General features: G+C 39.1%; 1 protein-coding gene across 4 annotated transcripts in view; it reads right to left on the bottom strand.

Annotated features, from left to right (window-relative positions):
- Nucleotides 1–17,532, bottom strand: part of ELF2 (E74 like ETS transcription factor 2) — a 35,942-nt gene that overhangs the window by 16,449 nt on the left and 1,961 nt on the right. For 2 of the 4 annotated variants that reach the window (XM_030947600.1, XM_030947601.1), the window contains exons 2-3: nucleotides 14,173–14,368; nucleotides 13,045–13,210 (exon numbers count right to left, since the gene is read on the bottom strand). The exons of 1 other annotated variant lie outside the window; for it this stretch is intronic. In XM_030947600.1, the coding sequence (XP_030803460.1) occupies nucleotides 13,045–13,210; nucleotides 14,173–14,244 (238 nt within the window). In that variant the 5' untranslated portion in view covers nucleotides 14,245–14,368. The remainder of the gene's footprint in view (nucleotides 1–13,044; nucleotides 13,211–14,172; nucleotides 14,369–17,532) is intronic. One more of the 4 variants, XM_030947603.1, reaches the window with a different exon arrangement.

Here is a 17,532-nt window from a genome sequence, read left to right as displayed (position 1 = left end):
CTACTGCAAGCACGGACTTAGCACAACGTTTGCCAGTGCACATGAAATGGACTTGAACAGCTGCACACAAGCGCTCTGGTTCTTCCCTCTCTCTGATCATACACAAGAGAGAACATCACTGTATGCCCAAGGGATTCCAATCACTTGGAAATGAAAATAATCTGAGCCTGTGCACTTTCAAGATTAATATGCAAAAAGCCACTACAAATTATGAAGTGACCTGTGCATACCTTATCTATATTAGAATTAAAGCATAACACTGTCTTTAAGGAGGAATGCAGCTTTCTCCAAAAGTCCTGCAGTTTCATCTGTTTAAGTAATATTATTTCTAGTATTTTATGAATGCTGATTGATTTGTCATGCTAATAAAATCTTATTATTTCAGGGGAAAAAAGTCAACAGGAAAAAAGTAAATCTGCATTTAACTTTTTAATCTCTTTAAAGCCTCCTTTCTAGGTTAAAAAAGAGGGCTACAAAATCTACTCAGTGGGTGGCCCACTGAAGCAAGAAATACTGTAATGGAACAGGGCCACAGGAAATTGCAGAAATTTTATTTCTCTGGCATGAAAAACGTAAAAAAAAAAAAGTAGAGGAACAGATTCTGGACCAGCATCACTCTTGGTCAGACAGAAACATGTTTATTTACCCTAGTTTATTGTTGACTGGTTTTTGTTTGGTTTTACTGTTACTATACACAGACTAAACTTAATTGTAATTTTTTAACGTGCAAGTTCAGCTGTTAAGATAGCCAGGTAGACCTTCATGCTACATTTACTAACTGCCAGGAAAAAAAAAACAGTCAAAACGTTTAATAAGCTGGAAAGTTACCATTCAAAATTATGCTTCTAGTTACTACATTTCTGTTTGTCATAAGCTTTAAATAACTTCAAGACAAGTGAATTGTATTTCCATTCTTGTACAAAGACAGGAGTAAAATATCTATCAGCTCATGCTTTCTGTTGAAGGGATATGGACAACTTTGTTCACAATAAAGGAAATGTATCACTTCTTCTCTGCAATATACACTAGTTAAAACTCATTCTGATTCTTTTGAAAAACCAAGAGACAAATTTTTAAAAAGCAGCTGGATGTGACTAATTGCATCCAAAACAGCACATGTAAATTCAAAACATGAAAAACTGGTGTGTTTCATCAGATTTGCAGACTTGGATTGGAATAGAATCATCAATTATCTTAAGCATCTCCTTGAACAGTTCTCAAAACAAACAGAGCATTCAGGCCTTATAGAGGAATTGCCATTCTCCACTCCCACATTCTCCTCTGCAAAGTTGCGTTTCCTACAATTCCCACAAATATGATGAAAAGATTCTCTGATACCAGACTAGTTTCTCTTGGAAAACTACTCCACAAGCATTGTAGCTTGAAATGCTAAAAGTACAGCCTTCCAACTGCACCTTTTCCTTCCACTGACAGCAAATAATTAACCAGAAAGGAAAAACTGTGTGCATTTAATTACTCTTAGCCCCAGAGGATTCCAGTTGTATTCTAGTAAGACAAAGCTACCTTGGGAAAAGGCAATTATCATAAAGCACTTGCTTATTCTTACAGAGGTGAGTTGTTTGAGTTAGCTTAAGTAAGTGGAGGGTAGATGGCAATCTGTTTGTGTGACCATGTTCACAGGGGTCTGAGGATGAGGGAAGAGACGAGGATCTGACTCCATGTTTCAGAAGGCTTGATTTATTATTTCATTATATATATTATATTAAAACAGTACTAAAAGAATAGAGGAAAGGATTTCCTCAGAAGGCTAGCTAAGAATAGAAAAAGAAAGAACGATAACAATGTGTCTTGGACAGAGAGTCCGAGCCAGCTGGACTATGATTGGCCATTAATTAGAAACAACCACATGAGACCAATCACAGATCCACCTGTTGCATTCCCCAGCAGCAGATAATCAATGTTTACATTTTGTTCCTGAGGCCTCTCAGCTTCTCAGGAGGAAAAATCCTAAGGAAAGGATTTTTCATAAAAGATGTCTGTGACATGTTTGTGTGCTGGTTTGGCATTAACTGATTTGAGGTGGAGAGGGAAAAAGTCAGCCACGCAAGTGGTTCTCTGTGAGGAGCTGCTAGCAGCTCCGTCCGTGCCTGGCAAAACCAATCTCTGGCTGGCTCTGAGAATCAGCACACTGCTAAGCCAATTAGAAAAAAGCTGATAAGGCCTCTATGATAACATATTTAAGAACGAGAAACCGCGGGAAGCTGTCTTGCTCCCTGCTCTCAGAAGGGCTGGGCCAGAGCGGCCGCTGCCCTCTGTCGCGGTGCAGCCGCCGGGCCGTGCAGCGGGGCCCGTGAGCAGCTGCGCAACCAGGGTGGCGCCGCACGGCCGCAGTTGTCTCGGCATGGCTCGCAATGGACTTTATTTACTTGGCAGCTTTCAACCAGCCATGCTGCGGACAGAAAGACAAAAGCAGCAGCGGCAGCAGCTTTTCTTTTTTCAGCGTCCCGCATGAAGAACAGGCATGGAGCGGAGCCCGCAGCCAGTGCGGCTTGTGCACCTGACCAACACAGAGAGAAGCACGGCGAGCGATTCCCCAGCTGCGGGGCCTGGACAAGATCAACCTTTCAGCGCTGCAGAGCTCTAGAGAAACCATTTCAGCCGACAGGACTTGAGAACAAACAAACCTACCAACAGCAATTCTCTCCCAGAGAAAAGGAAAAGGTAAAGACACGCGAAGAGAACAACACGGTGACACGAAGGTCGGTGCAAAAGAGGGAGGGCGAGGAGGAGGTGCCCCAGACGTCGGAGCTGAAATTCTTCTGCAAGCTGCGGTGAGGACTACAACAGAACAAACTGTTTCCCTGTAATTCATGGAGTGCATGCTGGGATGCAGCATTCACCCACAGCCCGTGAGAAAAAGGCACTCCTGTAGGAGCATGTGGATGCTGAAAAGCTGTGACCGGGTGAGAGGCTTGAACAGAGAGAAAGAAAACCCTTGCTTTCAGAAACAGAGGAAAAAGACCCTTGCTTTTATACTGGAACAACTTATCCTTAAAAACTGCACCCCATAAGATAAATGGCCCATGAAAAGCAGTTGTGGGAAGACTGCTTTGCCCGTGGGAGGGACTTCACGTTGCAAGCAGGTTCCGGACGAACTGTTTGCTGTGAAAATTAAAACCACGTTGGAAAAGTTCACAGAAAACTGTTTCCTGTAGAAAAGACCCCACAGCATAGCAAGAAACTCCTCTCCCTAAGTGAAATGAAGAAAGACTTTTAGACTGACTAAAAATCCTATGTTTTGTCTCCCTGTGCTATCGGTGGGAAGGAAAGAATGGCGGGGGGGAGGGTGAAGGTGTTTTAACCATTTCTTTTTAATTCTCATTATCCTCTTTAAATTCTGTTAATAATTTTTTATTTATACCTTTCAAAATTTTAAGGCTGTTTTGCCCTTAAAGTGTTTTTGTTCTAATCCTTATCTCACCCCATGACTTTTCTTTCCCTCTCCTCTGCTTAAGGAGGAAAATGAGTAAATTATTTTTGTGGATGTACTGGCATTTGGCCAGCGTCAACCTATCACAGTGTGAGGGCAGGATCTGCAGTCTGCACAAGATATTGCAAATGATAACAGAGATAATCCTGAAATACCAACCACTTCAAAAAGCTGCAAGTAATTTCAGAAGTCCAGGCATGCCCTGTCCCAAGTGCCCAAATCATCTACTAATTTTAAAGTTACAGAAAGGTCAGTTTTGCCCAGGATCCTAGAGAAATTCTGATCTAAAAATTATAGAAGTAGCTGCTGCCTTCAACAGCAGGCCATCACTGTTCATAGCTATTACTGCATTGCAATGGTAACAATAGAAAGAAGCATTTTTAACAGTTAAATGCCAGAAAACATACAAGATGATGCAGCCATCTGTTTTATCAGCACATCAACATAATCATTACCATCCGCTGTAGATTTGACAGTAGAAAATGTCCAAATAACAAAATAACCACAAAGTGTCCCTGGAAGATACAGGGAAATATTGGGGAAAGTGGTCCATGACTATGCCAAGCTCATTTTCTTGACTACACCATCTGAAGCCAAAGTCTGTCACAATCTGTGCCTTTGAGTGAACTCTGGGTCCTGATGTCACTATTCATACAGCAATTAATGATTCCAAACAGAAAAAACAATTGTATCCTCAGGATTTGGCACTACTTCTGACAAACTGAAAGACACTTAATCAAAATAGCAATGGTCTACATTTCAGCATTATTACTTGTGCATGCAGAGTAAGAAAATTCAGCTGTCTGGAAAAAAAAAACAAACTACCAACCCACAAACAATTAATATTTACACTTCCCTGCTTTATAAGGAAATTCTTTCCAGGGCAGTCTATTAGACAATAAGTCAGGTATTTGCATAGCACTCTGTATGATTTTACAAAATTAACAGTATTTGAGACTGGTAATAGACTGGCATATAAACTATGCCACACTTGAGCAATTTCTCTGTCCCAGATTCATCATTTTGAAGTCCTTAAGGCATTTCTGATAACAACAAACATCTATTCTATAAGTCCACTGCATGTTTTTAAGGACTAAATGTCCTTAACAAACACGGCTTTATTCTCATCCTACAGTTTGCTGTCAACTACAATCTCCTTTTTAATATGCAGATCGCCTTTAAAAATTATTACTGCCAATAGTTTTTCACTATCTTTTTGATCAACAAACACACTCTTGTGCACTCATACCACAATGGGTTTGGATGCCCCATTGCATTCTAATTTCAAGGTAAAAACCCCCAAATTTTTCAGCTTACATTAGTAAAATGCTGTGGCTGGGTCTTCAAAGTAACAGCCTACAAATTCGCTCTCCCAGCTGCAAGCGGAGTAGGGAGTTTGGAGGAGAATCCATCTGTGCATCTGAATTCCAACACATAATGCCCCACACCAGCAAATTGTTGAATTAGCCTCACATCAGCCTCAGAAAATAAAAATTATGCCTGCAATCTGTAGTTAAATTAGACTTTATTACAAAATAGTTGGTCTTGCAGCATGCTTTCAGTATGGATGGAGCACTGAATGCTACAAGGCAGAAACCTGAAATCCAGAAAGAACTGGACACCACAACCTGGCGGTTATCAAGATGTTAAAATACTATTGTCCATGGAGCAGTTGTAGAGCTCTTTTCCTTAATTTCTCCAAAAAGAAAACACCAACAAAGATGACATAAAATCTAAGTTGCAGTTGCACTTTGTTTCTGAATTAAGAATGTTACTGAAAACAAAGATGTATATACCCTTGGCATAAGTGCTCCAAGCACTACACAATGGCACGTGCAATAGGAGGGGAATAATTTTGCCTCACTGTCATCAACATTTAACTACAAAAAGTGCAGTGGATTTCTTGGCAAAATAAGGATTCACATGGATGCAGTAGCAGTAGCAACATGGTGTGTAAAATAAAATTTGTTGACATCCAAAGACAAACTCTTACCCCATTAACGTGTAGGAGGCATCTAATTCTTGCAGTAGAGCAAGCAAAGTTTCATCTTGTTTATCTAGCAAATAGGCTTCATCTTAGCTCTTTGAGTAATGTTGCAGCTGCAGCTGGTCTGAAGCTGCACAGATAAATGTGGCCATAACTGAACCCAATGTGGCTAGTCTAGTTCCTTCTAGAACAAAAGTAAACCAGTCCCCAGGTGAGGCAATGATAAGTTGGATTTGAACTCAAACAAGGAACCCCAGCCAATGCCATTCAACCCTGAATGCAGACATATCACTGGCCACTGAGCTGGGCAGTGCTGAGACCCCGACTAACTGGTTGTTCAAGTGCAGGAATTCTGAACCCCCTAAAAGGGGGCATCCATGGATAAACAGGAGCTGTTGTGGCATGAGCTCAGTGCGTTCAGTCGTGTGCCTGTCTCCAAACTGCAACCCTAACATAATAAGTGCTGAAACCCGACGTGATTGACACGGCCATCCACACGTACAGTGGAGGAGACAGAGGGCAAGCATGGAGAGCCACTTGCAGCAAAAAAGCTGCCCAAACACAGCGTGGAGAGCTGACCAAGGCGTGAAGAGCTGACCAAAGTCTGGACCCCCTTTGTAAATACCCCCATTTATAGAAAAATGGCACCAAGAAATATGGGGCATGTGTTTCTCTGGAAGGAAACCCAGTTGCTAAGGGATGGACCCTATTTTTACCTAAACAGAGAGTAAAGCATGAGCAACAGGCTCTGGAGGTCACTATGGATGCTTTGGACATTATAAAGCCCTGGAGGCTTGTTTCGAACTTGCTGGGGTGGTTGGAAGACCATCAGTGCCAGTGCAGAGCTGCAAGTGCCAAAACCCAGAAGCATCAGCAAAAAGTTGCTGAAACCTGGAACTGTGGAGCACCATATCACAGCAGAGCCAGGGCTGGGGAAGCCTGAGAAACACTGAGTGAGTCAGTGCCAGGGTCAGCACCCGAGAGGCTGCGAGAGCCGGCCACCAATGGATAACCATACGTTTGCCAGAGCTGTGGGAGGAGAACCGGAAAATGGCCCCTGGTCCCCTGATCCAATTAACCCTAGAGGGGACCCTGACAGTATCATAAAAGAACTCACACCACCCTGCACTATGCAGCCTCAGCTGGAGCTGTGTAGTGATGAGTCGCTGGAGATCAGGAAGCCCTTCCAGTCTGGGTCTTAGCTCTGGCCAAGCTATGGCCTGGACTGGCAGGAAAAGTATGCCATCAGACCGAGGTGTTTCTGTGCTAAAATTGAAAGCCAGTCACTTTGGCTGATTTGGCTTTGCAGAAGCTGGACCACTTTCTTTTGAAGTAGACATGGGAGCCTTATTCGGAAAAGGCTCTTCAAGTCCTCATTGTGAAAAGAAGCCTCCTTGGCAGACCCTGGGTGATAGCAAAGCCTATAGGCAGTTGTTTCACCTTGTTAATTTCATTCAAAAGTGCATGTTTTGTTAGGATTGAATTATGTTCCTGTTAAGTTGTTAAAACAAAGAAAGGGCGAGTGGGTGTGTATCCCCCTGAGAAGTCTTGTATTGTCATGTTCTCATGCTTTTCAATCAACTCCCAGCTAACCTAGGAAGCCAACAGCTTGTCAGAGGCAGAAGACTGTCAATGGCAAGACAATCTGCCCATCACCCTACTTGAACTCAAAGACCCAAATATTTGGGAGACATCCGTGGGAGAAGGATATGTGTTTTTAATGGTTTTGACTTGACTTGTTTCTTGTTTGTTGTGTTAAGTTGTAATTTTTAACTTCTAAATAATGAACCTGCAGCACGCTAGCCTGAAAGATTGTATTACTGGTGATCTCGCCTGACAGCTCCTGCATGTGAATGTTACAACTCCAATGATACATGGGAGACATCATGGCCTGGAGGATACTAGACTCCGTGAGTTGGGTACAAAGTCTTATTCGAACTAGGTTCATCCTGTCTTTGTCATCCTGTCTGCAAAAAACACCTGCAGAGGATAACAAAGAACACTTGGCATTTATTAACACAGAAAGGGGGAGTTGTCACAGCTGCAGCTGCTCTGAAGTTGCACAGATAAAGTTGGCCATAACTGAACCCAATTTGGCTAGCCTAGCTCGTTCTAGAATAAAAGTAAACAAGTAGCCAGGTGTGGTATTCACATACCCTCTGAATGCAGAGAAGCAGAGAAAAGAATGATCAAAACAAGTCTTATCTCATTTGCTGCTCCTGTGTTTTTGAACATGTGGAATGTGTTGGAAGATTGTTTGCCCACGGTGATCGCTTGATTGGATTCTGGTGGACATTATTTATGTTAATTAGCCTATCATGTTCAAACTGTGTCAACTGTCTGGTCAGCAGACAGTCATGAGTTTCTTCAGTTTAGTATAGTTCTTGTTAGTGTAATACAGTGTAAAATAGTTACAGTATAATGTACTACAATAAAGTAATTAGTTACCATTCTGATATCATGGAGTTCTCTGTGCATCATTTTTTCTAAGAAGCAGTTTAATCAAATAATGTCTGGCCAGAATGAATTCTAACACTGTTTTATCTATCCCTCACACAGACGTACCATAATCGCAAACGTCAGATTCTAACCAGATCTAATACCAAGTTCTTAGTAGATTATATTTAACTGGGGAAATTTATCTGAAAAACCATAGAGTTCACAGGCTCGAATTTCTATAAGAGACTTTAGAAGGAAGCAGTTTTAATCATAATAAGGGAAGACATATAAAGACAGAAAGAAGGACAGGCAGTAACTAAAGACTGGACATAGAGATGCAAGGCTGATTCCCATGGGGATAACTGTGTAACCAGTAATCTGAAATTTCCTCTGAGGAAGATGGTTTCCCTAAACTAGGTATTTTATTTATCCATTGTTTTAATTCAGGGAGAATTAAGCCTAAACTCCCTGTTGATTCAACATCCTCCCTCCTTAAGAATGGCTATCAATTTACACAATAGTTTCAACTGAACTTCCTGGTCTTTGTAGCCCAATATTTTTCCATCCTGGAAAGGGTCATTTTCAGATCCACATTTTTTTCATGCAGATCTTCCACCCCTCTGTGGCAATAAGAGTTTTAGAATCCAAACAGACTTTCAGCTTTTACCACAGGGAGGATTTCTGACAGGACATAAAATTTAAAAATCTGGTGACAGTTCACAAATTGAATGATACTTCAGCTTCTTGAAAATAGTAGTTTTGTTTCTTCTTTAATCTTACAGCTGTGATGAAAAAATAAATCCCAAACTTGTACTTGGTGCTTTGATGATTAATAAAAAATAAGGGGAAAAATACTATTCATACAAGATGTTAGAGTCACTAAAACAATTAAATCAGGGTCTACACTGGCAATACTTAAATACATATCTTCGTTAACTAAAAGAGTAGGCATCCTCCATGTCGAAAATCTGCAGACCATGACTCTGTTACCTTCCATACTGCTCCTCTGGTAAATTCCAAAATTAGATTACTCCCTTATATCTATGTTACAGATTCTGTGTGGTGACAAACTAAACCGAATTGTAGCAATTGTTAACCTCAGACACACTGCTTCTTTAAAGAAAGCAGCTTCTGGTATTATGCAAACTACAAATGTTTTGTTGAATAAATCCTAAAACTGAAGGGCTAATTACTTTTAGGGAAAAAAAACTGCAGGAAATGAAAGCAAGCAGAATTTGAGTGTTTTTAAAAACTTGTTAAGAAGGATGTGTCTTTTATGACACAAACATGTTCACTGTTGCAGTAAACAAAATTTTAAGGCTGTAACTCAGTTCTCCATGATCTAAAGGTACCACTCACAAGAATATCAAACAAAAAAAGAAAGAAATTTAAATACTTTGTCAATCTAATGATTTTATTTCCCCTTCCAATCATTACAAAAAGTGCTCATACTTCCACAAAGAATGTCATAAGGTCACATGAAATGACCCAGATTTCTACCTTTTGTTTTTTCTAGAAAACTCCTTTTTCTATTCCAAGCAAATAGGCGTATTTTTCTAGAATAAAAACAATGAGCCACTAAGTTTTTCTTGTTTGCTGAAAGACACTTGGGTTTTACTTCAGTAGTTAATGGATTAATTTTACAGTTCAATTTTACAGTTTAATTTTACAGAATCCTTGATTCACGAATCAAGATAGATTAGTGGGAAGGAGTCTGATGGGGGGCAAAAACCCCCATATTCCAGAATTAACTAAAAATTCGTGAGTACTTACAATGATCATATTTTATTTCAATTGTGGTTTCATAAATGTGAGAAGTTTTTTAACTAAAAACAAATTGCAGACCCCGATTCTGCCCTTGGCTCAGCACTGATTGTCCTTATAGTCCACACAGTCTCAAATCCATTCATAGAACAGCAAACCACAAGCAGAACAATTTAGTGAACAGCATAAATCATCCCTTTAGTGTCCTAAGCAAACTCTCCCACAGCAGCTTCCCTACAACATTTTTCACACAGGGTACTAATCCCTACCTCTGGAGGCCAGAATAATGCTATATTTTAATAAATTATGAAGCTTTAGATTAACTGCAAAGTAGCCCGAGGCTATTAGAATGTGTGTTGTAATGCTATAAACCACGTAAATCAGTAGTCACTGGAATTGCCAATGAACTGTCACAAGAAAGAGAAAAAATCAGGTCCAAGGCCAACAGGAAAGATACTGACAAAGGGGGATGTATTATGTGAAAAGAGAGCCTTTTCAAGTAATGCCACGGATTCTTTAAGATGGGTCTTAGTATTTACCATGCTGTCTGTAGAATCTAGAACCACAAAAGGTATTAAGTCCACTCATTCTTGGTGCAACAATGATACATTTATCAAATAACATGAAAATTTTTGTAGCACTTAGTTCTGTCATTTATGAAGTGGAATCTATTGAGACTACTTTAGCAATAATAGATTTTTTCTTATAAGATGTACAGAAATCAAATTGGGATCATTAGCATAACAAAGGCATGTACTTCAAAAAATTAGCACCTTAAAATGCTCTTTAAACATGGTACCTTTTTTATTGCCTTGGCCTGCTTTCTCATTAACAATTACCATGGCACCTGTTCCCACCTCTTCCCTACAGTAAATTGCTACCCACCCACAGCCCAGTATCTCTACTACAAAATTAAAATTTAAAAACAGCACACTCAGATTCACTGTCCTGCATTTCACTTCTAATAATGGTGCATCCCCAAAACGAGTGTTTCTCAGGGCTTTCATACTTTCTCTCTGCCCATCTTACCTCTCTGTATGAGAAATAATTCAGAAAGACTCCTGGCTGTGTCAGAACACGTCCTCACAACACATGCCCCACAAGACTGCCTCCCTCAGAACAACCTAAACCAAGCACTCCTTGCACCAACACTGGACATTAGTTCTGTGCAAGGACCACTACTCATTGTCATGTGTAATTACACCATGAAAACCACACTGGACTAATAAGTGCATACACTACACAAATAATACTTAAAAGATGGACTGCAGGAATGGGTGTGCATTCATAGTTTTTAAAATCCTCATTAACTTTAATTTCTCCTCCACTGTTTATTGGCTTTTCGCTGCCTATTAATTCTTAGATCAAAACTATTAAAACAAATAAATATTTGAACTGATTTAAATATACCATTATCTTATCATACTAAATTTTTAAGAACATATTAATGTCAAACGGTGAAAACAAAAGCAACACAGAAAACACCAACAAACTACATGCAGTCAAGACACATCTCTGACCATCTCCAGCCACAGACACCAAATTATCAGATCAACTGCCCTATAAATTTTAAGACTATACTTTCAAATATCAAGGCTTGGAAGCACCCATGTCCCCTTCTTTGAACAGCAGCTTACATAAAACTATTCCTATAGAAGAGCGACAATTTTTTAACTGTAATTTCACTCCATTTGTTATGGCCGTAAAATTATGCTTAAAAACATAAAGAGTTCATTTGCAGCAGCTCTTCATCCTAAAAGAGCTGTTCTGTTAACCATTAATTTAGCCACTTTTCTACAAAAATCTTACTAGAAACAGCATATTTAATGTTTAAAAAACAACTTCTGAATACAAAAACATTCAAAGTATAAGCTCTTTAAGGTTTTCCAATAAAAACTTAAGTTGTAAAACTCAGTTTGAGAAGAATACTCTCACTTCTCACTTACCTTATCCTCAAAAAGTTTTATTACCATAGTCAGAAATTAAATTTAAGAAATACATTATTTCATAACTTCTCTTTACATTTATTTGTTGAACTTCTAATTAGCATATTTCTTTCAAAACACATTTCAGTAAACTGGAATTGTAAGTATTGTCCCAAAACCTGCATCACTAGCTCATGCTCACCTTGTGAAGTTGATGCCTGTGATTTTTGCTGCAGGGCTACAGGATAACATCCAACTTGAGAAGGATGTATGAGCAATTGCATGCACTGTTTACTGAGAAATCTGCACTGAAACTTACCTAATCTGATGGGAATGCATATAGCCTTAATGGGATGCCAAGTTAAGCAGCTGGGACGGTCTCTCACCTTTGTTTTGCTTTCCTGACATCATGAATTTAAACTCCAGCTCTAAATAAGGCAGCTGCAGGATAGGAGCAGATGCTACCAAAGTCAAGCGGGTCTCACCAGTTACATGTGGAGTGCTCAAGAGGACCTGTCCTTTGGTTGCAGCTCTATGTGCTCCCTACTCCAACACTCTGCTAATCCAGCAGAAATTTAACTCAACAAAAATACAAAACAGTCAAGGGTCTCCTTGCTATTTTTCTTCTTGCAAGATTAGCATAGAGAAGTATGAGAAGCAACACAAGAGAGCAAGAGGGAAGGAGAGCAGGAATCACAGCCCAGCAGTCAGAGGTTATTAGGCTGCTATAGCAGCACAGCTTTTGTTTCTGCAGACACTTTGGTGCCTCTCAGAAAATGCAAACTTCCTGATCATGTTCTTTGGAGAGATGGTGTACAGAAAGATTCAGTTCATCTAAACAGTTAATCTTTCACAGCAAAGCCCCACTCCTTTCTTCATTCCTAACTTGTTATTTTATAGATAGATGTGCTAATTTCAATGCATTAGGCTTTTCACCCATAAAGGGTGAAACTCAGCTCAACTCCATTCCCCCTAGCCACCCACTCCTGGAACCAAACCAGCAATAACAAACTCTTGCACCAAAAAGGCAGGATAGGAAGGGACCGACAGGAAGGGACAAGAGCTGGAAGATGGGGTAAATAGAGCCACACAGTACCTACTTCCAGCTGCCCTGCACTTGTGTGGCTCACACACAGTGTAAAACTGAATTCCAACCAACTTCATGGCTCAGCTGATATTTAAAACTCCAAGTTTAGCTCTCTAGTAAACTCCCTGCATAAGTACATAGCAAAGATATAACTGAAGATCTGCCTGCTCATGAGGAAGGAGACACAGAGTTACAATGCAGCATCCTGAACCTAACGTGACATTTTCACCTGCCAAGGTAATCCTGTCACCAATGAAGCCTGAGCAAAACTAAGCTTAGAGGAAAGAGATGTGACCCCATGTCAAGACCTCCATCCTGTGGATAGACACATTCCTTGGGGATTTCTAAAAGTACAAAAGCCTCATGGAAGAAAAGAATTAAGTAAGTCTACCTGTTTCCACAGTTTCAGTCTCAATTTCTTGTTCCTCTGCTACATCTTGCATCAGGTAAGTCTCATCATCATAAACCAGGACCTGAGCAGCGTAACCCTGTTCTAGTCTGGCACTAGGAACTGGCTCCACAACCACTGCTGGGAATTCAGAGACAGGCTCATTTTCCTATAGAAAGGAAAAAAAAAGGAAAGAAAAGAAAAAAATGCTCTAAATACTGCACTATTGAACTCTATGTCAATGTTTTCCTCTTATGTTCTTAAATTCTTTATGAAATAATGATAACAATTTCAAATATTTTTAAAGGAAATTTTCTTCCAAAGCAAGAGATTAAAAGAATAACAGATAGTTATCAGCCATTAGAGGGGACTTTCTAAATCTCAAAGTTTTCCTTAGTTTAAGGAAAATTTAAAGCACCAGACAACTTAAGATATTAGAAAAGAGCACACTTTCTAATGAAGACACTGAGCTGTGGGAAGTGTTTCTCCTCCCTCTGCTTGATGAAAGGTAACAAAGGCTTTGACTATGCACTGCAAGGTACCTGCATCTGACCTGTGTCTTTCAAACACGTGTTTTGGGTTAAGTGCCTAGATTATTACAGAAGAACTGACTACTTCAAAGCCTATATGCTCATCTCTACTTATTTAAGGACCAAAATGTCTGTAAAAGCATATATAATCAGTTAGTGCTGCAGAAGTAGAACCGTGCCAGATGATCTTTATTAAAAGCTACAGAAGAGTAGAATATATTTATTATTTGTTGATAAGAATGCAAAATACAATAAAATATGCTGTGCTGGCTAACTTTAAAAGAGGTCTGTGTATTGTTCTGCTCAACTTGTTCTATACCTCACACCTGAGATGTTTAAAGCAAGCTTAGTATAGAATATAAGTTTGTAAACCCAGTCTACAGTAGTACTACAGACTTCAAGACTTCCTGATTCCACTGCTGTGACAACAAATTCTTCTACTAAAAGGTATTTGAAAAATGGCTGCACTCTTCCTCCTTACACAACAATCTCAGATCCATTTCATCTGTTTTCACAGCAAGTTTATAGCAAAATTTTCTTTCAAATTAAGATAAAAGGTTTAAAAGTTTGACAGTAAATAAGTGCTATTTATTTTTCTAACCTCTTGATTTTTTATTTCATTGCTGTCAAACTCCAGGGCAGGGCCTCCATTGTCAATCACTACTGATGTCATGGTGCATCCCCCGAAGATTCTTTGAGAGCTGTTATCTCTCTTGAAGATACTAATGCTGATAATCTCAGGATATCAAAGGCTTGGATTCACAGTCCACTGCTCTTAAACAGCTAGGCAGACGTTGCTGAAACACAAAATAATTTTAAGTTATTTGCATAATTTATACTCAAAAGTCTTCCAATGTCTATGAAATCTCTTGCATGCTGCATCTCTACATCACAATAGGGCATCAGCAAACAGTGAGATCAGTGCTTTGTAACAAAAGACAGAATTTGGCCCAACATTTTAATAAAATCCATCCATTAGAAGGCTACAACAATCACTGAGGTCTGCAAGAAAACAGGACCATCTAATATGCACTGAAGAAAGAAATCATCGTCAATACTGCAACAGGCAACCTCAATGAGTCTGCTTTTCAATAGCAGGAAGCTGGTTTAAACTAAACTAATCTTGCACATTCAGGGAAACACTTGTTTGGATTCATGCAGGGTAACTGGGCCTCGTACAGGCAAGGTTACGCTAACAAAAATTACAAATGCTGATGATCTCCCCAGCCAGATACAAACTAAGCAAGGAATAAGCACAAGATACATTTGAAAAGAAAGAAAAAATATACACAATTTAGAAAAAAAAAAGGGTTTTTTTGCTCACATAGGCAGTCCACTCTACATGACAAAGCACAACTCATACCTAACTATATTTAATTTGTAACAGCACAAACCTCCCCCCTCAAAGTTACTACTTTATTTTCCATTGTTTCACTTGTAAAGCTAGCACCACTTTTTTGATGAAGAAGAAACCTAAGAGTTCCTCTGCTCCCCAAACAAGACTCAGGCTGAAAAGCCTTTAACAGGCATCCCTTGGAGCCATATACACCTGTCACCCTGCAGACTTTTTAGAACAAAAAGCCTACTCCTTACCTATCCAAAAGTCTTTAAATTAAAAAAATACGTTAAGTAAAAAAACAATTGCTTATGAATAAACTAAAATAATCAATCAGAAGAAAAAAAAATCCATCTATTGCAAAATCTTTTCTTCTTCTACAGCTTTCCATTTATATACAGAATAGAAATATTGCCAATGAACAATGACCCAAAATAGAAGGCCAAAGAAATTAAACTCCATTTTAATTTAGAAGCACAAACCTTCTAATCTGTTTCAAACATCAGCACTATTCCTGCAACTCAGACTTGCAGCTCAGTGAACATACAGTGCTTCATATGGCACCTCTGCTTAAGCACATCACAAAGCTAATTCTCATGCAGAATATTAATGCAAACAATCAATAATAATAAATATCAATGCAAATAAATAAAATACTAGACCACATCTACTGTATATTTATATTTTAGGTACTATAATCCCACACAGGTGGCCAAGTAACTGCCAAATTGCATCAACTGAAAACACCCAATACTGTTTACAAGATCAGGTTCTCTCTAAAACTCCGTCTCCTAGGTTACAAAAGGTTTCAATTACTTTTATGCTGATCTATCTCTACATGAATCACTGATTTCCTATAGAAATTAAGTTAAGGCGATGCAGAAATATAAATGATAATCCTCATTTTCCAGTTGGGGCAGAAATCATGGTAAGGACCTTACAGGGGAAAGAAAGTACACAGAAGAATGTGTGGGATGCTAAATCTCAGCATTCATTAACAAAACTGTATCTTCAGACTGAATACGTGGAATAGTCCATCAAGGTACTCCAAGTCTTTATATAACAGGATTTGAACCTCATACTGATGTTCAGTCAGCAACGTTTTCAAAACTCTGCCAGGGTAGAGAAAACAACAAGCCCACTCGTCAGCAAGTGAGAAGCTAAAAGAGTTTCAGTTCAGCCTGGATTGGAAGTTCTAAGTTAAAGCAGACACTCAAACACACCCACACACCTACATGCATGTGAGATTCCCACAGACACAGCCCTTTCTCTACGAACCAGCACTTCCCTTCGTCCCTCACCCTAAGGAGTATGTCTCCATGGAAGAGCTTTTGCTTCTCCCTCAAATTCCAGCAGGACACTGAATCTATTCCCCATCCTCTCTCTAGCAAGTCCCAACTCATTAGATTCCTGTAAAAGGAAAATGCTCTCTGGTCACTTCCAGGAATCAGCTCAGAAATTCACATTTCCCAAAACAAAGTCAGCCAAAAAGGCCAAAAGACAATTAGACTCAGACTGTTAAACTAAGAGATGATTCAGGTTTGTAAGAGACTAGGCTGTCCCCAGAGATACAATTAGCAAGCACAGAAGCTGGTTCAAAGTACAACTAGTTTTGAATTACAGAACAACCTGCAGAAATATTAAAAATAAAAACAAAAAAATGCACACAATATATTTAATTCCTCTCTGGATAGATGCTCACAATAAAGCAAAATACAGAATAACATCAGAGGAGAAAAAATAATGTAAATTTATTTTTTCTCCTCTGATGTTATTCTGTATTTTTTCTGTAAATTTATTTTTATTTATTTTGGAAAATAAATAAAATAGCCCACACTTCAAGAGAAGTTACTTAGGGCTAATTTCAAAACAAAACTCTAAATATAAGTCTGAAAATAGCTTTAGCACACTTTCATTTTAATTATAAAAGAAACTAGCAAAAAAAAACCCTCAAAACACAATGCTTGAAAAAAGATGCCCACACACAAAACCAAGACAAACACACAGAAGTCTGAGCAGCAGTGACCAGAAGCAGCTGCTCCTCCACCACTCAGAACCACCACAAGAGCACTTGGAACAACATACTCCTTTTATTCAGGTCGCATCCTAAATCCTGCGGAGAGATTTATGCAGATACCTCCACAGATGCAACTGCAAGTGCAGGACTCCAGCTAGCAGTAGCAACACACACAGCTTTTTTTTCTTTTTTTTTTTTTTTTCAAAACAGCCTTCTTGTGGTTTAATCGAAACCAAAAAAGTTAAGAAAGTTGGCTTGAAAATTAAGTTAGTTATACGAGCAGAAGTATGCCTGCCAAGATCACTGCAGAATCCCATTCAGAGGAACATTCCTAAGGGCACTAAGGTGTTCTTTCATAGGCAGAACCTCAAATACAGCAGTAAATGCCACTATCACTCTGACACATATACACCACAGCACACTCTGTAAAACATTTCATGTTGACTGAAAAGTTTTTTTAAAGATGTTTTCCCAGATCATATTTACAGCTCTGACTATCTGATTCATACTGGCACGTGCAGAAGAAATAGCAGATTGGCTTTCTAAACTCAACGAGTCTAAGAACTGAAAAATTAAGTTACTGAAAAAGCAGAAAAAAAAAAATACTA

Source organism: Camarhynchus parvulus, chromosome 4 (assembly GCF_901933205.1).
Source record: "Camarhynchus parvulus chromosome 4, STF_HiC, whole genome shotgun sequence".
NCBI lineage: Eukaryota > Metazoa > Chordata > Aves > Passeriformes > Thraupidae > Camarhynchus > Camarhynchus parvulus.
Note: the sequence above shows the minus strand (reverse complement) of the source record. Positions and strands in the feature narration are given on the sequence as shown.